The sequence below is a fragment of the Salminus brasiliensis genome, chromosome 1 (assembly GCF_030463535.1).
Source record: "Salminus brasiliensis chromosome 1, fSalBra1.hap2, whole genome shotgun sequence".
NCBI lineage: Eukaryota > Metazoa > Chordata > Actinopteri > Characiformes > Bryconidae > Salminus > Salminus brasiliensis.
This window is the reverse complement of record NC_132878.1, coordinates 92953223-92975556: the sequence shown is the minus strand read 5'-3', so window position 1 is coordinate 92975556 and position 22334 is coordinate 92953223. Positions and strand designations below refer to the sequence as shown.

General features: G+C 43.6%; 2 protein-coding genes across 2 annotated transcripts in view; one reads left to right on the top strand and one right to left on the bottom strand.

Moving 5' to 3' along the window:
- tap1 (transporter 1, ATP-binding cassette, sub-family B (MDR/TAP)) overlaps positions 1-22334 on the bottom strand; it is a 433854-nt gene that overhangs the window by 54044 nt on the left and 357476 nt on the right. The gene's annotated exons all lie outside the window — the stretch shown is intronic.
- Positions 644-13349, top strand: gpsm3 (G protein signaling modulator 3). Its single transcript, XM_072692423.1, has 5 exons — positions 644-839; positions 1245-1811; positions 5757-5913; positions 7763-8055; positions 9245-13349. The coding sequence occupies exons 2-5, from the start codon at positions 1293-1295 to the stop codon at positions 9383-9385; spliced, it is 1110 nt and encodes a 369-aa protein (XP_072548524.1). The 5' UTR covers positions 644-839; positions 1245-1292; the 3' UTR covers positions 9386-13349.

The window sequence follows — 22334 nt, the reverse complement described above, 5'->3', positions numbered from 1 at the left end:
CGAATGCTCTCGCCACAAGCTAACACGCTACTTGTTGCTGTACCATTCAAGACAATCTGGTACTGGTACCGAAGGCCCCACTCGGGCCACAGTTGTCGTAATCAGGTCAGCATGAGTTTACTTCAGGGGACGTTTGTGTAGGTACTACAGTTCTGCCAAATATTGGTTTCCCGCAATATGAGGCCGTATAAGTTGTAAAGTTCTCCTGCCTCGTGTTTTTCTTTGTTCTTACATTCAGCCATGTCTTAGCACGGCTCGCCTCTGTCTTACAGCATGGTTCTCTTTTTGCTGTCAGACAACAGGAAGTCTGCAAAACCACAGGTTCTGTTGCCTATGTTAAACAAGCAGGCTGCTAGTTTCAACATGCCGCCCTTTCTAGTGAGCGGGCTGTCAAGTGTGAGCAAACTTCAAGCACATATTCAAGCACATTCCTGCATATATATGACCATGTGTTCTCCAACACCTTTCTGCCCAGTCGATTCGAGACCCCCCTCCCCTCCTTCCCCAGTTTCTGTTCTGTGTTTTTCCGCTTTGTACCGCAAAACAACTGATTCCATGAGTTTTTGAAGAAATATGGGCCATGTCAATAGGGGTGGGTCAGGGTTGAGAAAGGAACAGGAAGAAACTCACAGTCACAGTGTGAAAGGACGGCTTCACGCGCACCGTGGCAGCCTTCACATTTCTAATTAATTTCTTTTTAGGGGACAAATTTGGCAGCTTCCAGTCAGGTATGAACAAGCTGTTTTGAGTTTGCTCAAGGAGGCGAAGCCCATGAGGGCTATACACACCAGCCGCACTTTAGAGGACTTTCATTTCAACTTCTGGAGGTGTGGAGGAAGGTAAGAAGGCCTAAAAAGAGAAAAAGGTGGATTCTTACATGTTTAAGTACCGTAGATATGTGCCAGAACAGCTGTAAATGAGCACCTCTGGACGTCATGGGTGTTTTTGTGTATGCTTTAATATTGAGAGAACTATGGAGATGTTGTGCAATGACCGTTTTTTTTTTTCTGTTGTTGTCAGCTTAAGATATCTGATTTCATTTGGAGTAAGTCATGTGGAGTAAGCAAAATATGATACATGAAACCTCTGGGAGTTACTGTGCAATCTGGCAATTTACTGTCTAAATATTTATGCTACTCAATACATTCAAAACACATACAAAATAAAAGCAAGCCTCGTCTCCCGCTTGCCTTGTATTTCAAACTTCTCAAAATAAGAATTCCCCAAACTCTAACTTACCCGAGGTTCCCATATCTGCTGGATGACTGAGGGACACATCAGCGGACGCTGACATGGACTGCGCGGAGGTCAAAGGTGAAAGCCCGGCGGACGAGCAGCTGGAGCCCCTTCTCATTCTGGAGGAGGGGGACGAGCCGGAGGAGTTCACAAACAACACAGCCAGAGTTAAAGGCGCACTGAGGGTAAAGAAGGCCGAGGAACACGAGGACAAAGTCTCTGGTGCTAAAGTGGAAGAAGGTGAGCGTGAGGATATAGAAGTCGTTGAGGCGAAGGTGGCAAAGGCAGAAGGTCAGAAAGAAGAGGCGCTGGAAAACCAGGGCGAAGTGGCTGGACAAGGCGAGGAAGACAAGGAACGCTTGTCGGACAGGATGCTGGAGGCATCTGAGGAGAAAACGGTCCAAGCTGGAGGTGGACTGGAGATTGCAGAGAAGGCAGCAGAGGAAAAGATGGAAGGGTCACTTCAGAAGATGGATGTAGTTACAACAGAGAAGCTCCTTGTTAGTCCTGATATCCAGTCACAGGCTAAATTACGGCCCAAAGACCGCCTCAGGCCTGAAGATGCTCTGCAAAAGGTAACGTCATGCAAAACACACAACTATCACATTTTTTTAAATTGGGCTCCATCTAAAACTATGCCCTAATGTGAAATTCCCTACATATTGGCTATTATTAATGTGGCCGTGTACTTCAAATTCTGAAAGAACTAAGCTAAAACCTTAGTTGAATTACTACCAAACATGCTGTCGTAGGTCAGAGTAGGTCTCAGCACTTCCACAGGCCTGCTTATTGCAGTAATGCAATCAATCATGCAACATGGGGGCCCTTTACAGTCAAGGGGAAGTCTCAGAAGGAAAGGCATGGTGATACTGGGTTCTGTTGAGCAGCTGGTGCACACTACACAATACAGACCTAAACCAGATACTGTTCAGCTGTAAAACAGTAAAAATTATTCATTGTCATTATACACTTAATAATAAAGGTGCTCTAAAGGGTTCTACCAGGGAAACGAATGGTTATGATATGGCCTAATTTAAAGATCCCTTTGGAACATCTTTATTTTTACAGTGAAGTTCTTCTCTTCACATATCCCAGCTTGGAAAGCAGTGTTCAGAGCTCAATGCCAGCCATGCTACAGCACCCCTGCAGCATAGAAGGCCAATGGCCTTGTTTAAGGACCCGACCATGACTCGAACCCACAACCCTGTGATTAGTGACCCACTGAGCCAGCACTGCCCTCATGTTATTTACAGTCACACAGTGAGCCACTGTGTACACATAGTGTACAAACAGTGCAGTCTGGCATACATTGACTACCAGTAATGACTAATAACTATCTATCGGAATCAAATGTGTCAAATTCTGATGAATCTAGCAATAGTGAGATTTATGAAATTAAGAAATTGGGAATAAATCCATCTGGATCAGGATTAAGGGCTTTTCACATTGCAAATGACAATTTACAGTGATGGTGGACAGGCAAAGCGAATCAGCTGGAATAACACATGGAGTGACCAGCAAGCTCGGCCTTCTGAGCTGAAACTTTTTCGTTGTCATGATGTGAAGCTAGCTGAATCCTTTAGCCCAGGGTGGAGAACTGCACTTCTGGAGGGCTGGATTCAGGCACAGTGTTGAGTATTACCCATCGTGTTTCTCGATATCCACAATCATCTTTGTATTTGGCAGTATCTAAGCTTAAGGCACACTGTATGGACAAAAGTATTGGGACACCTTTTCTTCAAATAATACAGGGCATTAAAAAAGCGTCTATCCTACTTTTGTTGAAGTAACTGTGTCTACTGTTCAGGAAAGAAGGCTTTTTGACTAGATTTTGTAGCTTTTCTGTGAGGATTCGATTGCATTCGGCAACAAGAGCATTGGTGAGGTCGGGATGTTGGTTGATCACCAATCTAGCTCATTATCCCCAACTCATCCCTCCCAAAAGTATTGGAATGACACCATCCATCATTTCAGAGAACACAATTCTTCCACTGCTCCACAGCTCAATGCTGGTTTATACCCCTCTAGCCCACGCCTGGCATTCCAGACGGTCCTATTCTATTGACAGTACTTCTCTACAGGGACTGGACAAGCTGTGTGTGTGCATTTGCACATCTGTGTCAGCAATGGGTGCAACCTAAAGTAGCTCAGTGCATTTATTAGAATGGGTGTCTACAAACATCTGGGCATATGGTGAGTGTATCAAATAGGACACACTGGCCTTTACACACTAGCTAGAGATATTTTAAGAGTGAACAGCAAAGCACTCCTGTAACTCACTCTGGATCAGACATGGAAATGTACACGGTTTGGTGATTTTCCTGTGTCAGAGCAGAGATACTAGCAAGCTGTGCTGAACTCCGGCCTTCAGTCCTCTACCCCTGCTTTAGTTGGTGGCTCTTTGGCCTCTTCTGGAGCTACACAGAGAAGGACATACAGTACTGTGGAGAGGTACGCCTCTAACACCTAGGCACATTATTTAAACCCATGTCTCTCAGCAGTGAGAGAGTTTTTACTGTAGAAACTCCAGATCCCATCAGAATAGATGCAGGTGAACATAAATAAAACAAGAGCTTCTCATTCTGAAGAAAGAAAGTAGTGAGATCTTGTCGGTGAGCTAGTCTGAAGAACAGAGCTCGGTTCCTCCAGGTTTCTCCTGGACGCCCCCAGGTCCAGCCAGCACAGCGTGGAGGATGTGTTCAACTCCATCAGCAGCAGCAGCAGCAGCAGCAGCTCACCTGATTTACCATCATTAAGCACTGAGTTACAGGGCTTCATAAATCAAAAATAAAGGGTGGTTAGTGGCGCAACAGATAACACCACTACCTACCAGTGAGCTACCACACCATGTGTGGATTCCTGGCCAATAAGAGTCCTTGGGCAAGACTCCTAACACTATATTAGTCCACCTCTGTAATATGAGTAACCTTGTAAGTCGCTCTGGATAAAAGCGTCTGCTAAATGCCGTAAATGTAACTGTAAATAAATCGATGGTGCTGCCACTATGATCTGAGGATCTTTGGATCCAATCCCAGGTCATGCTGTTTGCCATCAGCAGCCAGAATCAGAGAGAGCACAACTGGCCTTGCTCTCTCAGGGATGGGGTGATGGCACTTCCTTTCCACATGACTCCTCGTGTGATGCTGGTCAGCACAGGCATCTGTTAGCTGTCGTATCGGAGCTCGGGAGCTTTCCCCCAAGCGTGCTAGGCTAACTAGCAATGCTGCATCAGCAGCAGTTGGAAAAGAGGCTGTGGCTGGCTTAACACCCTAGTGTTGGGGGCATTGCTATTGATAGGGGGAGTTTACATGAACGGGGCCAAACCAAAGGGGTTTTTCAGTGTGTATTTCACAGGGGACTAAAACTACTGCACCGTACTGTATATTATCTCATTTCAGATTTTTTTTATATATCTGCTAGGTTCTGGTCTCTACACTGGTCTTCTTCAGGCAGGACTAAGCTAAGACTAAGTTATGACTACCACAGGACTTAGCCAGGACCAAGGCAGGACTAAGCTAGAACCAAGTTTAGACCAAGAAAGGACTAAGCTAGGACCAAGGCAGGACTAAGCTTGGGATCTAGGCTGTTGTATCGGAGCTCGGGAGCTTTCCTCAAAGCGTGCTAGCCTAACTAGCGATGCTGCATCAGCGGCAGTTACAAAAGAGGCGGTGGCTGACTTAACACCCTAGTTTTGGGGGCATTGCTAGTGATAGGGGGAGTTTACATGAACGGGGCCAAACCAAAGGGGTTTTTCAGTGTGTATTTCACAGGGGACTAAAACTACTGCACCGTACTGTATATTATCTCATTTTTGTCTCATATTATCTCATATTTCTCATGATTTTCCAAAGTAAAAGACACTGTTGAACTGAATTTTGGGAAATTTGTGAACACAACTTTCAGCCACAACAGAGGTTCCTAATACCAGCCTTGGGAACCCAATTCTAAAGGTGCTTCAAATGGTTCTTTGAGTGATGCCATAGAACAGGAGTGAGCCATGGAGTTTAGAGGCCAGCACAGTTTGCTGATATCCCTGCAGTAAGATGCAGTTGGATCAGGTGTGTTTGAGCAGGGAAAGCCCAAAACCGTGTAGGAATCCGGCCTCCAGGACCAGAATGGGCCATCCTCGCCCTGGCAGGACTATTTTGTTAGTTCCATAAAGAGTGTGAAGAACCTTTAACATGAAGTGATGGTTCTGTAGACCTTTAAAATGGTTCTTAACGCTCTTCATATATCTCCAGTACAAACTTAGGATTTTTTATGGAACCAAAAGTGGTTCTGCTAAACTAGTTACGTTAGCAGCATTAACCTTGTAGCAGAAGCATAAAACTAGGAACTAAAACTAAGAAACTTGCAAGAACTGCAATTCCCGAACCCAGTTTTAAGCTTCGTTAGTCATCAAATTGCATAGAACCAAGAACTGTGTTGGGAGAGTATCTTATCTAGCAGTTTTAGAGAATTAAAAGTTAGCAGTAGAATTAAAAGAACTGAAATAACCTTTGCCCGCCCGCTCTCTCCAGGTCCACCGGCTGTCCCCGGATTTTCCAGATACTCTGTACGAGCTGCTGTGTACCCTGCAGGAGGGCCGGCGGCTGAATGACCAGCGCTGCTCCTTCAGACTGGAGGGACGGAGGAGGTGTTACTCAGAGCCCAGCACCCCCCGCCACAGCCAGAAAGGTAAAGATCCACCTCCAGGTTTTACAATCCACCGAGATCCAGTGTCCAGTGCTGTCAGAAGAGTTTGAGGATGAGGATAAGAAAAGCCAACCAGCAGCTGTTCTCCTGCTTAAACCTTCTACTGTTTAAAGCAGTGTTTAATTAATCTCACTTGCATGCCTGGTTTCAGACGCTGTGTGATATACTGTTATTTATAAAACGGGACATGAGCGCATGGCTTAACTTGATGCCTGTCTGTGCTTCTGTCCAGTATAGTGTCAAAACCACATAAGCAAGTCAGCTTGAGATGGCTTAACACCTCCATGTGGTTTAAGGCAAATGTGTGATCTTTTAGGCATGCAGTTTTGCACAGCGCTAAACTGGCGGCTGTTCAGGCGCCAAACGGGTCAACTACATTTTGCTGTAACTTAAGCAATTTTTATTTATTATAATATATAAGCCAATAACTCTGATCCTTCAGTGGGTGTCTAGTGATATTGGTTTACACTGAGTAGAAGCTCAGAGGTACTGTTGTCATTTTACTGTAGTATTTTAATGTAATTACTGCCTCAGTTACTAGAGCTCAGTCCTCAGTCTTCACTGCTTCCCTCAGGCAAGGTGTGCAGGCTGAAGGGTGAAATGCTTGTGACCCTGAGATACCCGCTGAAGATGTAGAGGGTTCCTGATGCAAAGGCTGTGATTACTCTATCAGTAATGCCGTGGCAAAGGCTGTGATTACTCTATCAGTAATGCCGTGGCAAAGGCTGTGATTACTCTATCAGTAACGCCATGGCAAAGGCTCTGATTACTCTATCAGTAACGCCATGGCAAAGGCTCTGACCGTTCCACAAGGGACAGCAAGAGGAGGCAAACACCACGTCTCTAAGTAGCCCCTGTCGTTTCTGCTTGTAGCAAAGCTACAGTGATGTTTTACCAGTTCCTTAATTCATGAATTCTGTAGTTATTCAAATCTAGCTTTACCAAAACAGGACTAAGCTAGAACCAGGTTTAGACCAAGGCAGGACTAAGCTAGAACCAAAGCAGGGCTAGGCTAGGACCAAGTTATGACCAAGACAGGACTAAGCTAGAACCTAAATTAGACCAAGACAGGAATAAGCTAGAACCTAAATTAGACCAAGACAGGAATAAGCTAGAACCAAGTTTAGAACAAGGCAGGACTAAGCTAGAACCGAGTTTAGAACAAGAAAGGACTAAGCTAGAACCAAGACAGGACTAAGCTAGAACCAAGTTTAGAACAAGACAGGAATAAGCTAGAACCAAGTTTAGAACAAGGCAGGACTAAGCTAGGACCAAGTTTAGAACAAGGCAGGACTAAGCTAGGACCAAGTTAAGAACAAGAAAGGACTAAGCTAGGACCAAGGCAGGACTAAGCTATAACCAAGTTTAGACCAAGACAGGACTAAGATAGGACCTAGGTCAAGACTAAGATGGCGCCAAGGCAGGACTAAGCTAGGACGTATGTAGGATACGGCACTCCTTAAATTAAAATGTCATTATTGTATTGACATGTCCTAGCTAGGACCAAGGCAGGACTAAGTTAGGACCCAGGTATGTTTCAGATTTTAGATTTTATCTGAAAACCGTGAGGCTGCACAGGGCGAGCAAATTAGAATTAACCAATATGTTCGCCTGCAACCATATGGACTTTATTTCACTGAAAACGTTGTTTCCAAACGTTTGAATTGTGGTACACATTCAGTTTATATCACACACAGGTAATCTTCCTTTCCATAAATTTCCTTAATAACATCTCCTCTTCTACCCACCAAAAGAACTGTGCTGTGGGCTGATCTCTGCGGCGTACCAGGCTTGGTTGCTCATGCTTGTTGTGTTGTCTGACCCCAAACAGTGCTGTTCTCGTCCATGACCTCGCTGCAGAAGGAGGAGTTTTTCGACTTTTTGGCAACCTCCCAGGGCCGGCGACTGGATGACCAGCGTGCAGACTTCCAGAACCTTTCCCCAGTCCTGTCGTCCCCGGAGCCTCCACAACCCTCCTCTTCTGCCACTTCCGCTGCCCCTTTAGCTGCCCCTCAGGCCAAAGCCAAGCTCAGGAAAGGCAGCTGCAAGGGCCCGGAGTCCAGCCAGGCTGTTCCCAAACCAGTACCCAAGGAGGATCTGTACAACATGATCCTCACCTCACAGGTAGGTCCTCTGAGGTGAAGTGTGGCCTGCAGTTTTCATTCATTTCGAGATTTTAAGGCAGTTTACGCCAGACGCAAATGGACAAAAGTATTTGACCAAAGCTTCAGGATTTTAGCTGTTTTAGCCAAACTTCACAAATTTCCCACTACCCTCATTGCAGCCAGGCATTAAGTTAGAATGATATACTCTTTAAAATAAAGGACTAGGACTAAGCTAGGACCAAGCCAGGACTAAGGCAGGACTAAGCTGGGACCAAGGCAGGACTAAGCCGGGACCAAGGCAGGACTAAGATAGGACCAGGGCAGGACTAAGCCAGGATTGAGCTAGGACAAAGCAAGGACTAAGCTGGGACCAAACTGGGACCAAGGCATGACTAAGCTAGGATTAAGTTAGTACCAAGCCAGGACTAAGCCAGGACCAAGGTAGGACTAAGCTTTGACCAAGGCAGGACTAAGCTAGGACTAAGCTTTGACAAGGCAGGACTAAGCTAGGACCAAGACAGGACTAAGCTGGGACCAAGGCAGGACTAAGCTAGGACCAGGGCAGGACTAAGCTAGGACTAAGCCAGGACCAAGCAGGACTAAGCTGGGACCAAGGCAGGACTAAACTAGGACCAAGGCAGGACTAAACTAGGACCAAGGCAGGACTAAGCTAGGACTAAGCCAGGACCAAGCAGGACTAAGCTGGGACCAAGGCAGGACTAAGCTAGGACCAAAACAGGACAAAGTTGGGACCAAGGCAGGACTAAGCTAGGACCAGGGCAGGGCTAGGCTAGGACTAAGCTAGGACCAAGCCAACAGCTTTACAGGAGAAGGGAAACACCTTCTTCACTTTCAATGGAAAGTAGAGCATTTCTATTGGTCGATTTATCATGAAATTTTAATACAACGTAAAAAAACAAATGCCAGACTTACTCTATGTCAAAAAATTAAAACCGGTAACAGCGGAGATACAATTTTTTTGTGTGACAGTGATGATATGTGACCTTATCCAGTAATTACTTGCCACAGAGATATAAATAGCAACAGCTGTTACGGAAACACCTAGTGAGAGCAGAACTGAGAGCAGCCAGAAAAGCTGTACATGCTAAAGCTGGAATCTCACCTTTTCTGTATATGTCTGTGTACTCTCTCTCTCTCTCTCTCTCTCTCTCTCTCTCTCTTTGTCTCTTTCTATCTCACACACACAGGCTCAGGGTCGTTTGGAGGACCAGCGCAGCATGGCCCCGGGCCCTATGGACGATGAAGATTTCTTCTCCTTGTTGCTGAAGGTCCAGGGGGGGCGGATGGACGAGCAGCGGACGGAAATGCCCGTAGTACTTAAGTATTGAGGGAGGCGGTGGCTAACACTGTTGAATAGGACATGGGTACTGTTTCAGTTGTATGTGTCCATGAGTGTATGTGTGTGTGTGTGTGTGTGTGTGTGTGTGTGTTTTCTTTATTTGTCACTTGTGTTTGAGGCTAATCTTCAGAAGTTACAGTTTCATCCAAAAATAATTTGAATTCCAAGATGTTCACGGGATATTACTGAACATGGGGGCGCTTTACATTTGCAGGCTGTGTAGACGTTATAAAGACTTCATAACACAGGCATAAGACTTGAATAATGCATTCATGAAGCATCGCTGGGGTATCTTTGAGCAGCCTATGTACTATATATTTCACAAAATACCTTCATATTTATTATAGTATATTATATTATTTTAAAAATATATGATGTTGCATTGACATAACAGCCCTTGCTCTATTTATAACACTGTTATGAAGCATCATACCTAAGCCCGTTTTCACACCTGCACTTTTTAGTCCTATTAAATCAGACTTGGACTCAGGTCCGTTTTCACCTTTGGTGTGATTCGTTTGGGCAGGTGTGAATACAGTAATCGCACTCGGACCCTTGAGAGGAGGTGGTCTCGGCCCGGTCCCAACACACTCTGGAGTGGTTTGTTAATGGCGAAGAACACGATCTGACCTCAGTTCAACCCAAATATCAGGAGTATGCCGCAAGTTTGAGCCAAACGGTAGCGTGGCCTAAGTATACCGCCCAGATATTTACTACAGCTATGAGCAGATACCATCTCTGCCATTGCTCCCGCCCCTGAAAGGTCAGGCCAATGAGCAGATTGAGAGAGATTTTTTTTATGTGGTTTGTTGTGATGCATTATGGTGAGCTTGGATTTTTCCCTGTGTGAAGACGCTCCAGGTTTACAAACTGATTCGGACCACAGCAAACCAACCGTAGGCGTGGAAACGGCCTTAGTAATGAGACAGTCAAGTAATCATTTATCATGTGTGTATTTCCACTGGTGTTTATATGTTTATATATTAATGATATATATGTGTTATTTACTCGTCTTTTTATTTCTTGTAATGACGCTTCATAACAGTCTTATGAACAAATACCCACCACTTAAGATTAAGGGCTCATCTCAGGAATAGGGACATAAGCCATTCAAATATACCAAGTATTGCTTTTTAAATATTGTCACAGTCACGCAAAATCATTGTATCTTCAAAATTGCAGCTTTACAGGAGAAGGAAAACCTTCTAATGAAAGTATTGGTCCGTTCATCATGAATTTCTAATGACATGTAAAGAAGAACTGCCAGATTCCCATTATGTCAAAAGGTGAAAAACCCGGGTGAATCCCGGGTCACGCTGCTTGCCATCAGTAGCCGCAATCAGAGAAAGCACAATTGGCCTTGCTTTCTCAGGGGTGGGGTGATGACACTTCCTCCCCTCCTAGTGTGATGCTGGTCAGCACAGGCGTCTGTTAGCTGTTGTATCGGAAGCTGGGGAGCTGAGCTTTCCTTTGAAAGCGCTGGCTATCTAGCAATGCTGCATCAGCGGCGGTTTGAAAGGGGGCAGTGAATAGCTTCACATGTGACAGAGGAGATATATGCTAGTCTTCACCCTCCTAGTGTTGAGGGCATTGCTAGATGAAGGGGTTCATATAAAGGGGGATTGGGGAATCGGCCTTTCAAAATGGGGTCAAATTAGGAATTATGAAAAAATAATAAAGAGAAAACAGGAAAAATGGTGTGACAGCAGCAATATGTTCGTCAATGCTTATGCACGTGTCATGAAGTCCCTATGTAGGCAACCTTCAAACAAAGTGTAACCCTAACAATATCAGTATTGGTGAAAAGTCTTCATTGTTCAAGATAAAATATCAGTACATTAACATTGATGGTTCCTTGCTTGGTAAAAGCCATCCTAATATACACTATATGGACAAAAGTATTGGGACACCTACACATTACGCCTACAGGAGCTTTAATGAACTCCTATTCCAAACCCATAGGCATTCATATGGAGCCGGTCTATGGAGCCCTTTGCTCTAAGCTCCACCAGCAGCAGCAGGTCTGGAGCTCTGCTGCAGTTACTGAGTCAGTTGGAGGCTTTTCTGCACTCTGCTCTGAGCTCAGCACTCGGCCCTGACCCCGCTCTGTAACCTTACGTGGTCTGACACTTCTTTGTGGTTCCTGAACTCTTCCACTGTTCAATAATAACACCACTCACAGCTGATGGAAGAAGATCTAGGAGAGAGGACATTTCACCAGCTGACTTGTTGTTGTTGGTGCAGCGGTGTCTCCTATTACATACAGAACCACGCTGGAGTTCAGTGAGCTCTTCAGAATCTCTCAGTCTTTCACTAATGTGTGGAAGAAAGGCAGACTGCAGGGCTAGGGGGTTGATTTTATGTACCTGTGACGATGGGACTGAATGAAACACCTAAACGAATTCAATTATTAAGAATGTGTCCCAATACTTTTGTCCATATAATGTACTAGGAAAGATGATTTTGTGATTCTGTATAGCTCCTTTTCAAAAATGTCTTTATTTTTTTATATTGCACCAAAGCTAAACGAGTCAAAAACTAATACCTGTGCTAAGAGTGTTGTTTTAAGGACGTTCAGCATGTAGGCAATTGATAAATCGAAGCTGAAGCCTATTTATTAATATCTTTTTGGTCGTGGTGTTTGAGTTATAAGGACAGTCACACTGGAGGAGAGACTGCAGACTTTAAGCTGGGTCGTTGTGTAATCTGTGTTTTGAGCCACCGCGCACAGAATAACAGGAAATCCATGGGCAGCCAGGGTGTGATGTTTTATTTAAACGTACGGTCAAAGCAGATGGTTCCCCGACAGAAACTGTCCACGAGCCAAAGCTTGCAGGCCCCAGTTTCAACAGCCCTACTTTAGCATATCGCTACAGTGCTCCTCGTACCACAAGACCTAGTTGTGCTTCCTTCTTCGGGGCCATGCATACCATCAACTTCACACACTTCACACACTTGGTCTGCCCACCGAACGTTCAGTTTTCTTCGAAGGTAGACAGATAAACATCTACCAGCCAACCCTCAAAGGGTAGTTTTTTCAAATGTTAAATATGTAGAATACTTCTGTTGTCACTGAATGCAAAGATAAACATGTCACTAGTATTTCGTTGCGCCCGTGTACACTGGGGTGAAGCAGTTTCATGCATTTTATATATATAAATATATATATATTTCTTTTTTTCCTTTTTTTTTTGGTCCATGTGTGGTTGCCAAACTGAGAAGAGCCAGCTAAACGAAGGTTGAATAATGTTGTTATTTCCGCTAGCTTTTCCAAGAGCTGTTCTTCGTCTTTTAACGTAGAGCTGAGTACCAAACTTGTGATGTGTAAACTTTGTGCGATGTGCTTCTACCTAATACTGTATTGCATGGTTTAATAATGTGAAACCCTTGTATATCTACTTGTGAATAACCTAGATAGTAGACTACATTCACAGTATGAAAATCAGCCTGATCTCCTGAAGAAAACGTCCACATAGGTCGTTTGTTCTGTCCTGTAAAACCACCCACCGCTACGTTCTGAGGAAACGCGGCCCCTAGTGGCAAAGAAAAGACTTGACTCGCAAGTGAAAGACGACTTGACCAAGCCAACAGTAATGTAACCTAATCTTAACCCTTAACCTGAACCTACACCTTAATCTACACCTAAACCTAACCTTAACCCTTATTCTAAACCCAACCTGAACCTACACCTTAATCTACACCTAAACCTAACCTTAACCCTTATTCTAAACCCAACCTGAACCTACACCTTAATCTACACCTAAACCTAACCTTAACCCTTATTCTAAACCCAACCTGAACCTACACCTTAATCTACACCTAAACCTAACCTTAACCCTTATTCTAAACCCAACCTGAACCTACACCTTAATCTACACCTAAACCTAACCTTAACCCTTATTCTAAACCCAACCTGAACCTACACCTTAAACTACACCTAAACCTAACCTTAACCCTTAACCTGAACCTACACCTTAAACTACACCTAAACCTAACTTTAACACTTATTCTAAACCCAACCTGAACCTACACCTTAATCTACACCTAAACCTAACCTTAACCCTTATTCTAAACCCAACCTGAACCTACACCTTAAACTACACTTAACCTAACCTTAACCCTTATTCTAAACCCAACCTGAACCTACACCTTAAACTACACCTAACCTAACCTTAACCCTTAACCTGAACCTACACCTTAATCTACACCTAAACCTAACCTTAACCCTTATTATAAACCTAACCTTAACCCCTATTCTAAACCTAACCTTAACCTTCACCTTAATCTACACCTAAACCTAACCTCAACCCTAATTTTAACCCTAACTTTAACCTTTATTCTAAACCTAACTTTAACCCTTATTTTAAACCTAAACTTAACCCTTATTCTAAACCCAACCTGAACCTACACCTTAATCTACACCTAAACCTAACTTTATCCCTTATTTTAAATCTAAACGTAACCCTTATTATAAATCTAACCTTAAGCTATACCTTAATCTACACCTAAACCTAACCTTAACCCTTATTCTAAACCTAACTTTAGCTCTTATTCTAAACCTAACCTTAACCCTTATTCTATCCCTTAGTCTATTATAATTTAGATATTCCAAGAAGTTCATGGACAACAGGATTTTAACTAACACTAGCTGGGTCCCTAAGCCTGGGCTCCAGCCCAGGTAGGCTGCATTTCTCGGTTCAGAGCGGTTTCGAGGACGCAACTAAAGTATGCTTCCCGGCCATCAATTCAGATTTCAACAGTTTCAAAAATATAGTTTTTATAATAATTATAGATTTTCGTTAAGAAATAAAAAAGTTCAGAGCTCTCCTTTTACAGACTGCTGAAAGCTAAAGAGGAGAGAAGCTAATGGATTTAATGTGTAAAGTTATGCTCATAAATCATTAGCCCACCGTAGCTGCGAATTTAACGACAATGCTTCAAGTTCAAGTAAGAGGAAAAGCAAGCAAACCTGGATGAGCCAGTCTACTAAATGAGTCTGAAAAGAGTGGAAAACCCTCCGAAGACCATTCACTCGACTCCACTGTGCTCTCAGATATGAAGCTTTATCCTCTAAACGGGTGCGATTTGAGCCTCAGATAGCTGGACGCTCCTGGCTACACATCGCTGTCCATGGATTCTGTAGTTATTTGGTTGGATTGCTGTCGAGTCCAACTGCCTTTAGCTTGAGCAGAGTCGCTGTCGCTGGTTTCATTCCCGGTTTGTCCGTTTTCCCTAATAAACACTGCAGCCGAGCTGCAGAATGGTTTGCCACTCAGTCCGACCAAAGTCAGAGACTATTTTCTTCTCAATTTTACTTCGAGTACAAGATATATGGACATTGTGCTCAACAGCGCTAACAGTGGACGGGTGAAAAAACAACCAAATAGGTTGTATTTTTATGGACTGGAACAATCGACCTAGATGGATATTTCTGTGTGAGATCATGTTGACGGAAATACTTGCACTACTTCACAGTGTTGCCAAGTCTGCTGAGCTTAAGTGAATATGAATAGCTTTTCCCAACTTGCTTGACTTTTTCACAGAATGCACCAATCCATTCACCCTGTAAGTGCACTCGTCCTCTGGCAGTATTTAACTCAATAAAGCAACAAAAAGTCTTCATTGTTTGTGTGCTCAAGTTGTCAAAATGTCAATAAATTAATTTCAGTACTTGTTACAGTTCCTGTAAGATGTTAAGCAGCATGAATTTCCCATGTGCAATCACTCAGGTCTTCATTCTCATTATCGCAGCTGGGCCTGTTCCTGGTTCCTGGAGATCTGCCACTTTCTCTACCACTGGATCTGTAGTTGCATTGTGTCCCATTTACCTCGAAAGTCCGAGCTGGGAATGATATCACACCCGAGTTAACTGTAATCCAGTTCAACTGTAAACAGAAATTGTAAAAGTGCAGCCATCTTGGATTTTGGACTCTTGGACTCTGGGATGGTGAGGTTCTCCTGACTTTCCGAGCAGGTATTCTGAGTTTTAGTGGGGTGAGGGGTTCCAGTTGAGATTGTCTACTTGGAACTCAAAAATTCTGATATTCCTCTTGCTGTAAGTTTTACATTTTCATTTACATTTAAGGCATTTAGCAGACGCTCTTCTCCAGAGCGACTTACAAAAGTGCTTTTCTATTTACCCAAGAAAAACCTCAGCGAGTTTAAATAGACTAAAAATTCAAAGATCCTCTAAGTTTAGACTCTACTAAACACCAGTCAATAAGGAGACCACTCTGCTATTCGCCCAAGTACTCTCAGAAGAGGAGGGTCTTTAGTCTGGGTTTGAGGACAGTGAGCGTTGCACTCTGCTGTTCGGACACCCAGGGGAAGTTCGTTCCACCACTTCGGTGCAGGACAGAAAAAAGTCTTAAAGGATATCTGTGGATCTTAAAGGATGGCGGGTCGAGCCGAGCCGTACTTGAAGCTGGAAGGGCTCTTGGGGCAGATCAACTACGGAGGGGCTGGCTGGTCCAGTCTTGGCTTTGTTTGAATCTGATACGGGCAGCAGCTACAGGAAGCTACAGTGAAGAGAGAACGCAGCAGTGGAGAGACATGGCTGAACTTAGGAACACTGAAGACGACCCGTGCCGCTGCATTCTGGATAAGTCTTGAAGTGACGAGAGACTGAACAAGCATCTGTGCGGCCTCTCTAGAGAGGAAGGGTCCAAGTTGGGATGCAAAACACCCCAGAGCTGAAAGTCAGAGCTGGGAATGATGTCACACCACCTTCCAGTTAAACCTTCCAAAAAATTGTAAAAGTGCAGCCATCTTGGATTTTGAACTCTAGGATGGTGAGGTTCTCCCGACGTTCCGAGCAGGAAATCTGAGTTTTAGGGAGGTGGGGGTGGGGGGTTCCAGTTGAGATTTCCTACTTGGGACTCAGAAATTCCAATATTCATGTTCCTGTAAGTTGGGATCCAAAACATCTGGATCTACACCAGGATCTACATCAGGATCTACCCCTGGATACACCTGTATTGCTGAATATCAACAAACCTTTAATTCAGAGGTTCAACAATTGCTGCTAATGTTGCTAATAAACTGTAGTTGGGCCAGTAAAGCTCAGAGGATCATGCTAACATTTCTTCAGTGGGTTTCTTTTAAATTATGGCATTTTAGCCAAATGTAAAATGAATAAAGTGATAATTATTAATGATAATTAATAGTTGCCTTAACCAACTAATGTCACCATTGTGATCGCCATCATAACACATGAAGAAGTGTGTGAGGATGTTCTTGAATCATGCACTGAACCTACACTAGATGGCAATATAAACTAATGACTGGAAGTTTGGGCCTTGTTCGTTTCAGTACTCGTTTCAGTACTGAGCAATGGAAACCACCAATGTTTCAACTGCATGAGATAAAGCTACTGGTAGCATTTCACAAGTGGAATATTAAATATCTATGAATCAATAATATGACAGAAATATTTCCCATAATAAAGGGGAGCAGGCTGAGCCAGAGCAGGGCCGGACACATTAGTGGGATTAGCAGGAATGCACAATGACCCTGTATCTCCATTTTTCCCTCTAATGCAAGCATTTAGCCACTTTCAGTAACACCCATTGACCCATTACAAATACACACACACACACACACACACACACACACACAGACATCCAGCTTGTCTAGTCCCTGTAGAGAAGTACTGCCAATAGAATAGGACTCTCTGGAGCAGATAAACAAACATGAGCCTATTAGCACCATGCTGCTTAATACCAGGCGTGGGCTAGAGGAGTATGAAGCCCCCCAAGCACTGAGCTGTGGAGCAGTGGATCTGTGCTTTCTGGGATGATATTACCAGAGAATAGCCCCACCAGTTTGTACAGAAGTCCCTGTAGTTAAGTGTTAGTTAGTGTTAAGGGGTTAAGAGGGTTTTCTTTCCTGACATTTTGGAAATTTGGAGATTTTGCTAAAGTGTCCAGTCAAGTCTCATCCTTTTGCACTGCCCTAAGTGAATGGATTGCTCAAATGATTTTCAACCAAAACATACAGACAATCGGACAAATGTACACTAATGTAGATTAATGTGCATAAGTGTTTTTTTTATTTTTACCAACAGACAATACCAATGCTGAAATATCCAATGCTGGAAAAAATCCACGAAGCCTGATCTGTTCCCTAATCTGTGGCCTATTGACTATGAATACAGCAGTTATTTCCAGCCACACAGGCTGACTGGTTAAGAAGCATTCTAGCCCTGCTGTTATTTCACCATAACGCTGTATCACTCGTTGCAGGACATCATATAAGGAACGAAGAAGTAACCTAAGTGAGCCAAAGAAAACAAGAATGAGCTAAAAATCCAGAGAACAGATTCCAGAGACTTGGTCTGTGTACGGAGCTGGAGAAGGAACTGCAGGCTGTGCGGTGTAAGAGTGGGGTTCGTTACTAAGGCGTAGCAAAGAGCTCCTTGACTTATCACCAATCGAGCATTTATGGGACCAGCTGGACGCCAGCGTCGGCAACCTACGAGCGTGCAGGATCTGCAGGCCAAACTGATCTTTGATCTGTGGGCAAATGTGCCGGAGGATGCCATACGGAACCTGTATGCCTCCACTGCCCAATTGTATCTCATCTTGTATCCAGGCTAGCGGCGGACCAACAGGGTACTAGAGCCTCCTTTCAATCCACATTATTTGGTATTTTTTTGTGTTCAGACACCATTGAAACACGTCCACAGATAGGAGTTGGACAGTATGACTGATTTATTGGGACACAAATAGATAGAAGTGCTGTCTAACGCTACTGTTTTTACTACTGTTCACGTATGAAATTTCCTACCTGGGACTCAGACATTTCAACATCCCAGCATTAATTGTCCCAGAAGGCTCTTATTGCCTAGTACTTGCGGTGTAGAAACAAGCTGCTTGTTGAGGAACTGTTATTTAGTGGAAGGAAACATATGAAATGGTTTGTTCACCGATCAAAGTATTGATTTCTGTTGTATAAACTGTTGTATAAAAGCAAAAGAAGACGTGAGGGAGTGAGAGGTGAGTGCGACTGCTGTTATTTCACAATAACACACTCCCTCTTGTCTTCTAAGTGCACTATTTTGGGGTCCCTGCATTTGCAATACTGCAGTGTCCAATCCCACAGTTTGCTGCAATAGTGTACTATCGATGTACCCTTCTCCGAGAGAACTGCTGAGGGACCGGAGCGACACCTCCACAGCTCCCTCGAGGCCTGTTATAAGTGTAAGTAGCTGATTTATTGAAGAAATACATTGAATTTTATAAACCCTTTCTGTGACCTAGCCAGGCATGTTGCAGTGGACTGCTGGTGCGAGAATCTGCTGAGCACAGCTGTATTCCTAAGTTTCCCCCCCCTAAATTTAGTTTCCTACAAGGTGCTTCAAAGCTACTACTGGTCCCATAAAGCACCATGTTTGTAATACATTTGATGTAAATGAACTAAATTAACTGCATCCTGTGAGCTTGGTGATGCTGGTGATGCTAGAGATGCTGATTGTACTGTCCAGCGTGGTCAAGCTGATTAACCAGTTTGTTCTGGCTAGTCATACTGCTCAACCAGTTGGGTGATGCTTGTTGTGCTGCTTGACTGGCTTGGTGATGCTGATCTTGCTAGTCAATCAGCATTGTCATACAGGTCAGGCTGGTCGACCAGCATGGTCTGACTGGTCATGCTGCTCAACAGGCTTGGTGAAGCTGGTCGTGCTGCTCAACAGGCTTGGTAAAGCTGGTCGTGCTGCTCAACCTGCTTGGTGAAGCTTGTTGTGATGGTCGACCAGCTGGGTGCTGCTGATCATGCTGCTTAAGCAGCTTGGTGATGCTGCTCGACGAGCTTGGTGATGCTTGTCATGCTGGTTAACCAGTTTGGTCAGACTGGTCATGCTGTTCAACCAGCTTGGTGATGCTGGTCATGCTGGTCGACCAGCTTGGTAATGACAGTGATGCTGGTCGACCAGCTTGGTCGTACTGGTGTTGCTGGTCATACTGTCCAGATTGGTCTTGCTGATTGACCATTTTTGTTTGGCTGGTCAGGCTGTTCAACAGCTTGGTGACGCTGGTCGTGCTGGTTGACAGGCTCAATGAGGCTGGCCATGCTGGTGATGCTGGATGTACTGTCCAGATTGGTCTTGCTGATTGACAAATTTGGTCTGACTGGTCATGCTGTGCAACCAGCTTGGTGATGCTGGACGACTGGCTTGGAGATTCTGATCATGCAGTACAACCAGCTCGGTGATGCTGGCCATGCTGGTGGACCAGCTTGGTCATACTGGTTGTTTGGCTTGTTCAGGTTGATTGTACACAAAAACATACCCTATGCTGGTCAACCAGCTTAACCAACTTGAGCTGGCCAGGCTTTCATGCACTAAACGCCAAAATAATAATTAAAAAAATCATTCCAGTGCTGGTATTGCCGGGAAACATTTGTCTAATCTTGCCCCAGCACCGACCCGTGACAGACATGAGCATCATTTCATTTGAGGGATGTTGAGACTACAGGCTTATTCCATTAGAGGGCAAACTAACGTCACTGTCAGACACACTGTGCACCACCTAAGACACAGCAGGGGGGCTTCATCTGCACCATTGCAGTCCTGCTGCTCATTCAGACCCCACACAGTGCAGCAGACTCGAACACAAACACAGTGAAGAACTGAAGCTCTGTGGTGTTTTTTTTTTTTTTTAAACCACTAAAAGGTTGCTGAAATTGCCAGGTGCACCGCAGAGCATGCCAGCTACTGCTAACACAAGCAATTAGCGTGTTTATGCCTGGTTTACATGATTCATCCTGAAGGGATAGAGGCTGAAACATGACTCTGCCTGTGCTGGGAAGGATGTGTGTTAAGCAGTGAATGCTCATCACACAGCTTTCAAACATTTGGCCTTAATCTTTATCCTAACCATCTTACTACTATAACACCAGAGAAAACATGTACACCAATCAGCCATATCATTAAAACCACCTTCCTGATGTTGTGTGGGTTCTAGCTCTGACCCGTTGTGGTCTGGACTCTACATGACCTCTGAAGGTGTCCTGCTGTGGTATCAAGGCACACAAGGTGGGAGCCATATGCATGCGTGACCCTGTTGCTGGTTGTCTTTCCTTGGAGCGTTTTTGGTAGGTAGTGACTACTGCATACCGGGAGCACCCCACATGACCTGTCTGATGTTCTGGAGAGGTTCTGACCCAGTCGTCTAGCCATCACAGTTTGGTTGTTGTCACAGTGTCTCCGATTCTTGCTATTCTTGTTTTCTAAATATTTATTTATATATTTATTTAGAAATTATATATAAAATATATACATAAAGAAAATATAAACAATATATACACATATAATAAAAAATATATACATATATAATAGCAATGTAATCGTATATATATATATATATATATATATATATTAGCAATATAGATAATAGCAAATAACCTTAATGTTAAATTAAATTAAATATTTTTATATCACAAATATAAATATATATTACATATATATATATATATATATATATTTGTAATATATTGTTATATTTGTTTATATTATACTGTAAGCTATATGGATTTCCCTAAGTACTTAATTATCTGATTTGTATTTTATATATAAAAATACATTAAAAATGTAAGTATTAAATGTAATTAAAAAAGTAATTTTGTTTATTTATTTATTTATTTAATTTATTTAATACATTTATGTAATTTATTTGTTTAAAGAGCTGCATATACAGTAAATGCTGTTTCTGCCCTGTTGTTAAATAAACTGCACATGTGAGCTGTGTTTAGGTCCGAATTCTTCGCCGGTTTGTTTTCCTTTGATGTCTGAGAGAAAAGTGACGCAGCTGGTCCTCTTCCCGTAATGGCTGGTTGCATTTAGAATGGTCCCACATGGCTGTCTGGTAATCTGATTTGGAGGCGGTTATCTGCGTGGTTTAGTGTCCATAGGGAAATACTGCAGGCAGGCCTGGGCTTGAGTCCTTGACCCTTTATTTGACCCCCATGCTCACCTGTGACCGTCCAGCCCCCCTGGGGAACCCAGATTTATTACTCGCTCGCTGCAGATCCAGGGTTTTCCTTAAGCATCAGAGCAAGTTCAGCTCGAGGATGATCTGGCGTGGCCATCGCAGAAAAGCATGACTTAATTAGCTTTCCATTCCTGCCTGGACATGTTCATTAACCCTTCTCTGAGAGGGCAGCATCCTACTGAAATCACCTTGTCAGTCAGTCTGGGTCTTCTGAGTCAAGTGTTCTTCTGATCGCATCCTAGATGAAAGCGTGAGTGGAAGCACAGGGCAGGTGTTTCTAATAAAGTGGTCAAAGAGTGGACGCACAAGGCAGGTGTTTCTAATAAAGTGGCCAGTGAGTTGAAGCACAGGGCAGAGGTTTCTAATAAAGTAGGCACTGATTGGAAATACAAACAGAGGGTTTCTAATAAAGTGACCAATAAGTGGAAGCACAATGTAGGTGTTTCTAATAAAGTGGCCAGTGAGTGGAAACACAAGGTAGGTGTTTCTAATAAAGTGACCAATAAGTGGAAGCACAATGTAGGTGTTTCTAATAAAGTGGCCAGTGAGTGGAAACACAAGGTAGGTGTTTCTAATAAAGTGGCCAGTGAGTGGAAGCCCAAGGTCGGTGTTTCTAATAAAGTGGCCTAGAAGTGGAAGCACAATGTAGGTGTTTCTAATAAAGTGGCCAGTGAGTGAAAGCACAATGTAGGTGTTTCTAATAAAGTGGCCAGTGAGTGAAAGCACAATGTAGGTGTTTCTAATAAAGTGGCCAAAGAGTGGAAACACAATGTAGGTGTTTCTAATAAAGTGGCCAGTGAGTGGAAGCACAATGTAGGTGTTTCTAATAAAGTGGCCAGTGAGTGGAAACACAAGGTAGGTGTTTCTAATAAAGTGGCCAAGAAGTGGAAGCACAATGTAGGTGTTTCTAATAAAGTGGCCAAAGAGTGGAAACACAATGTAGGTGTTTCT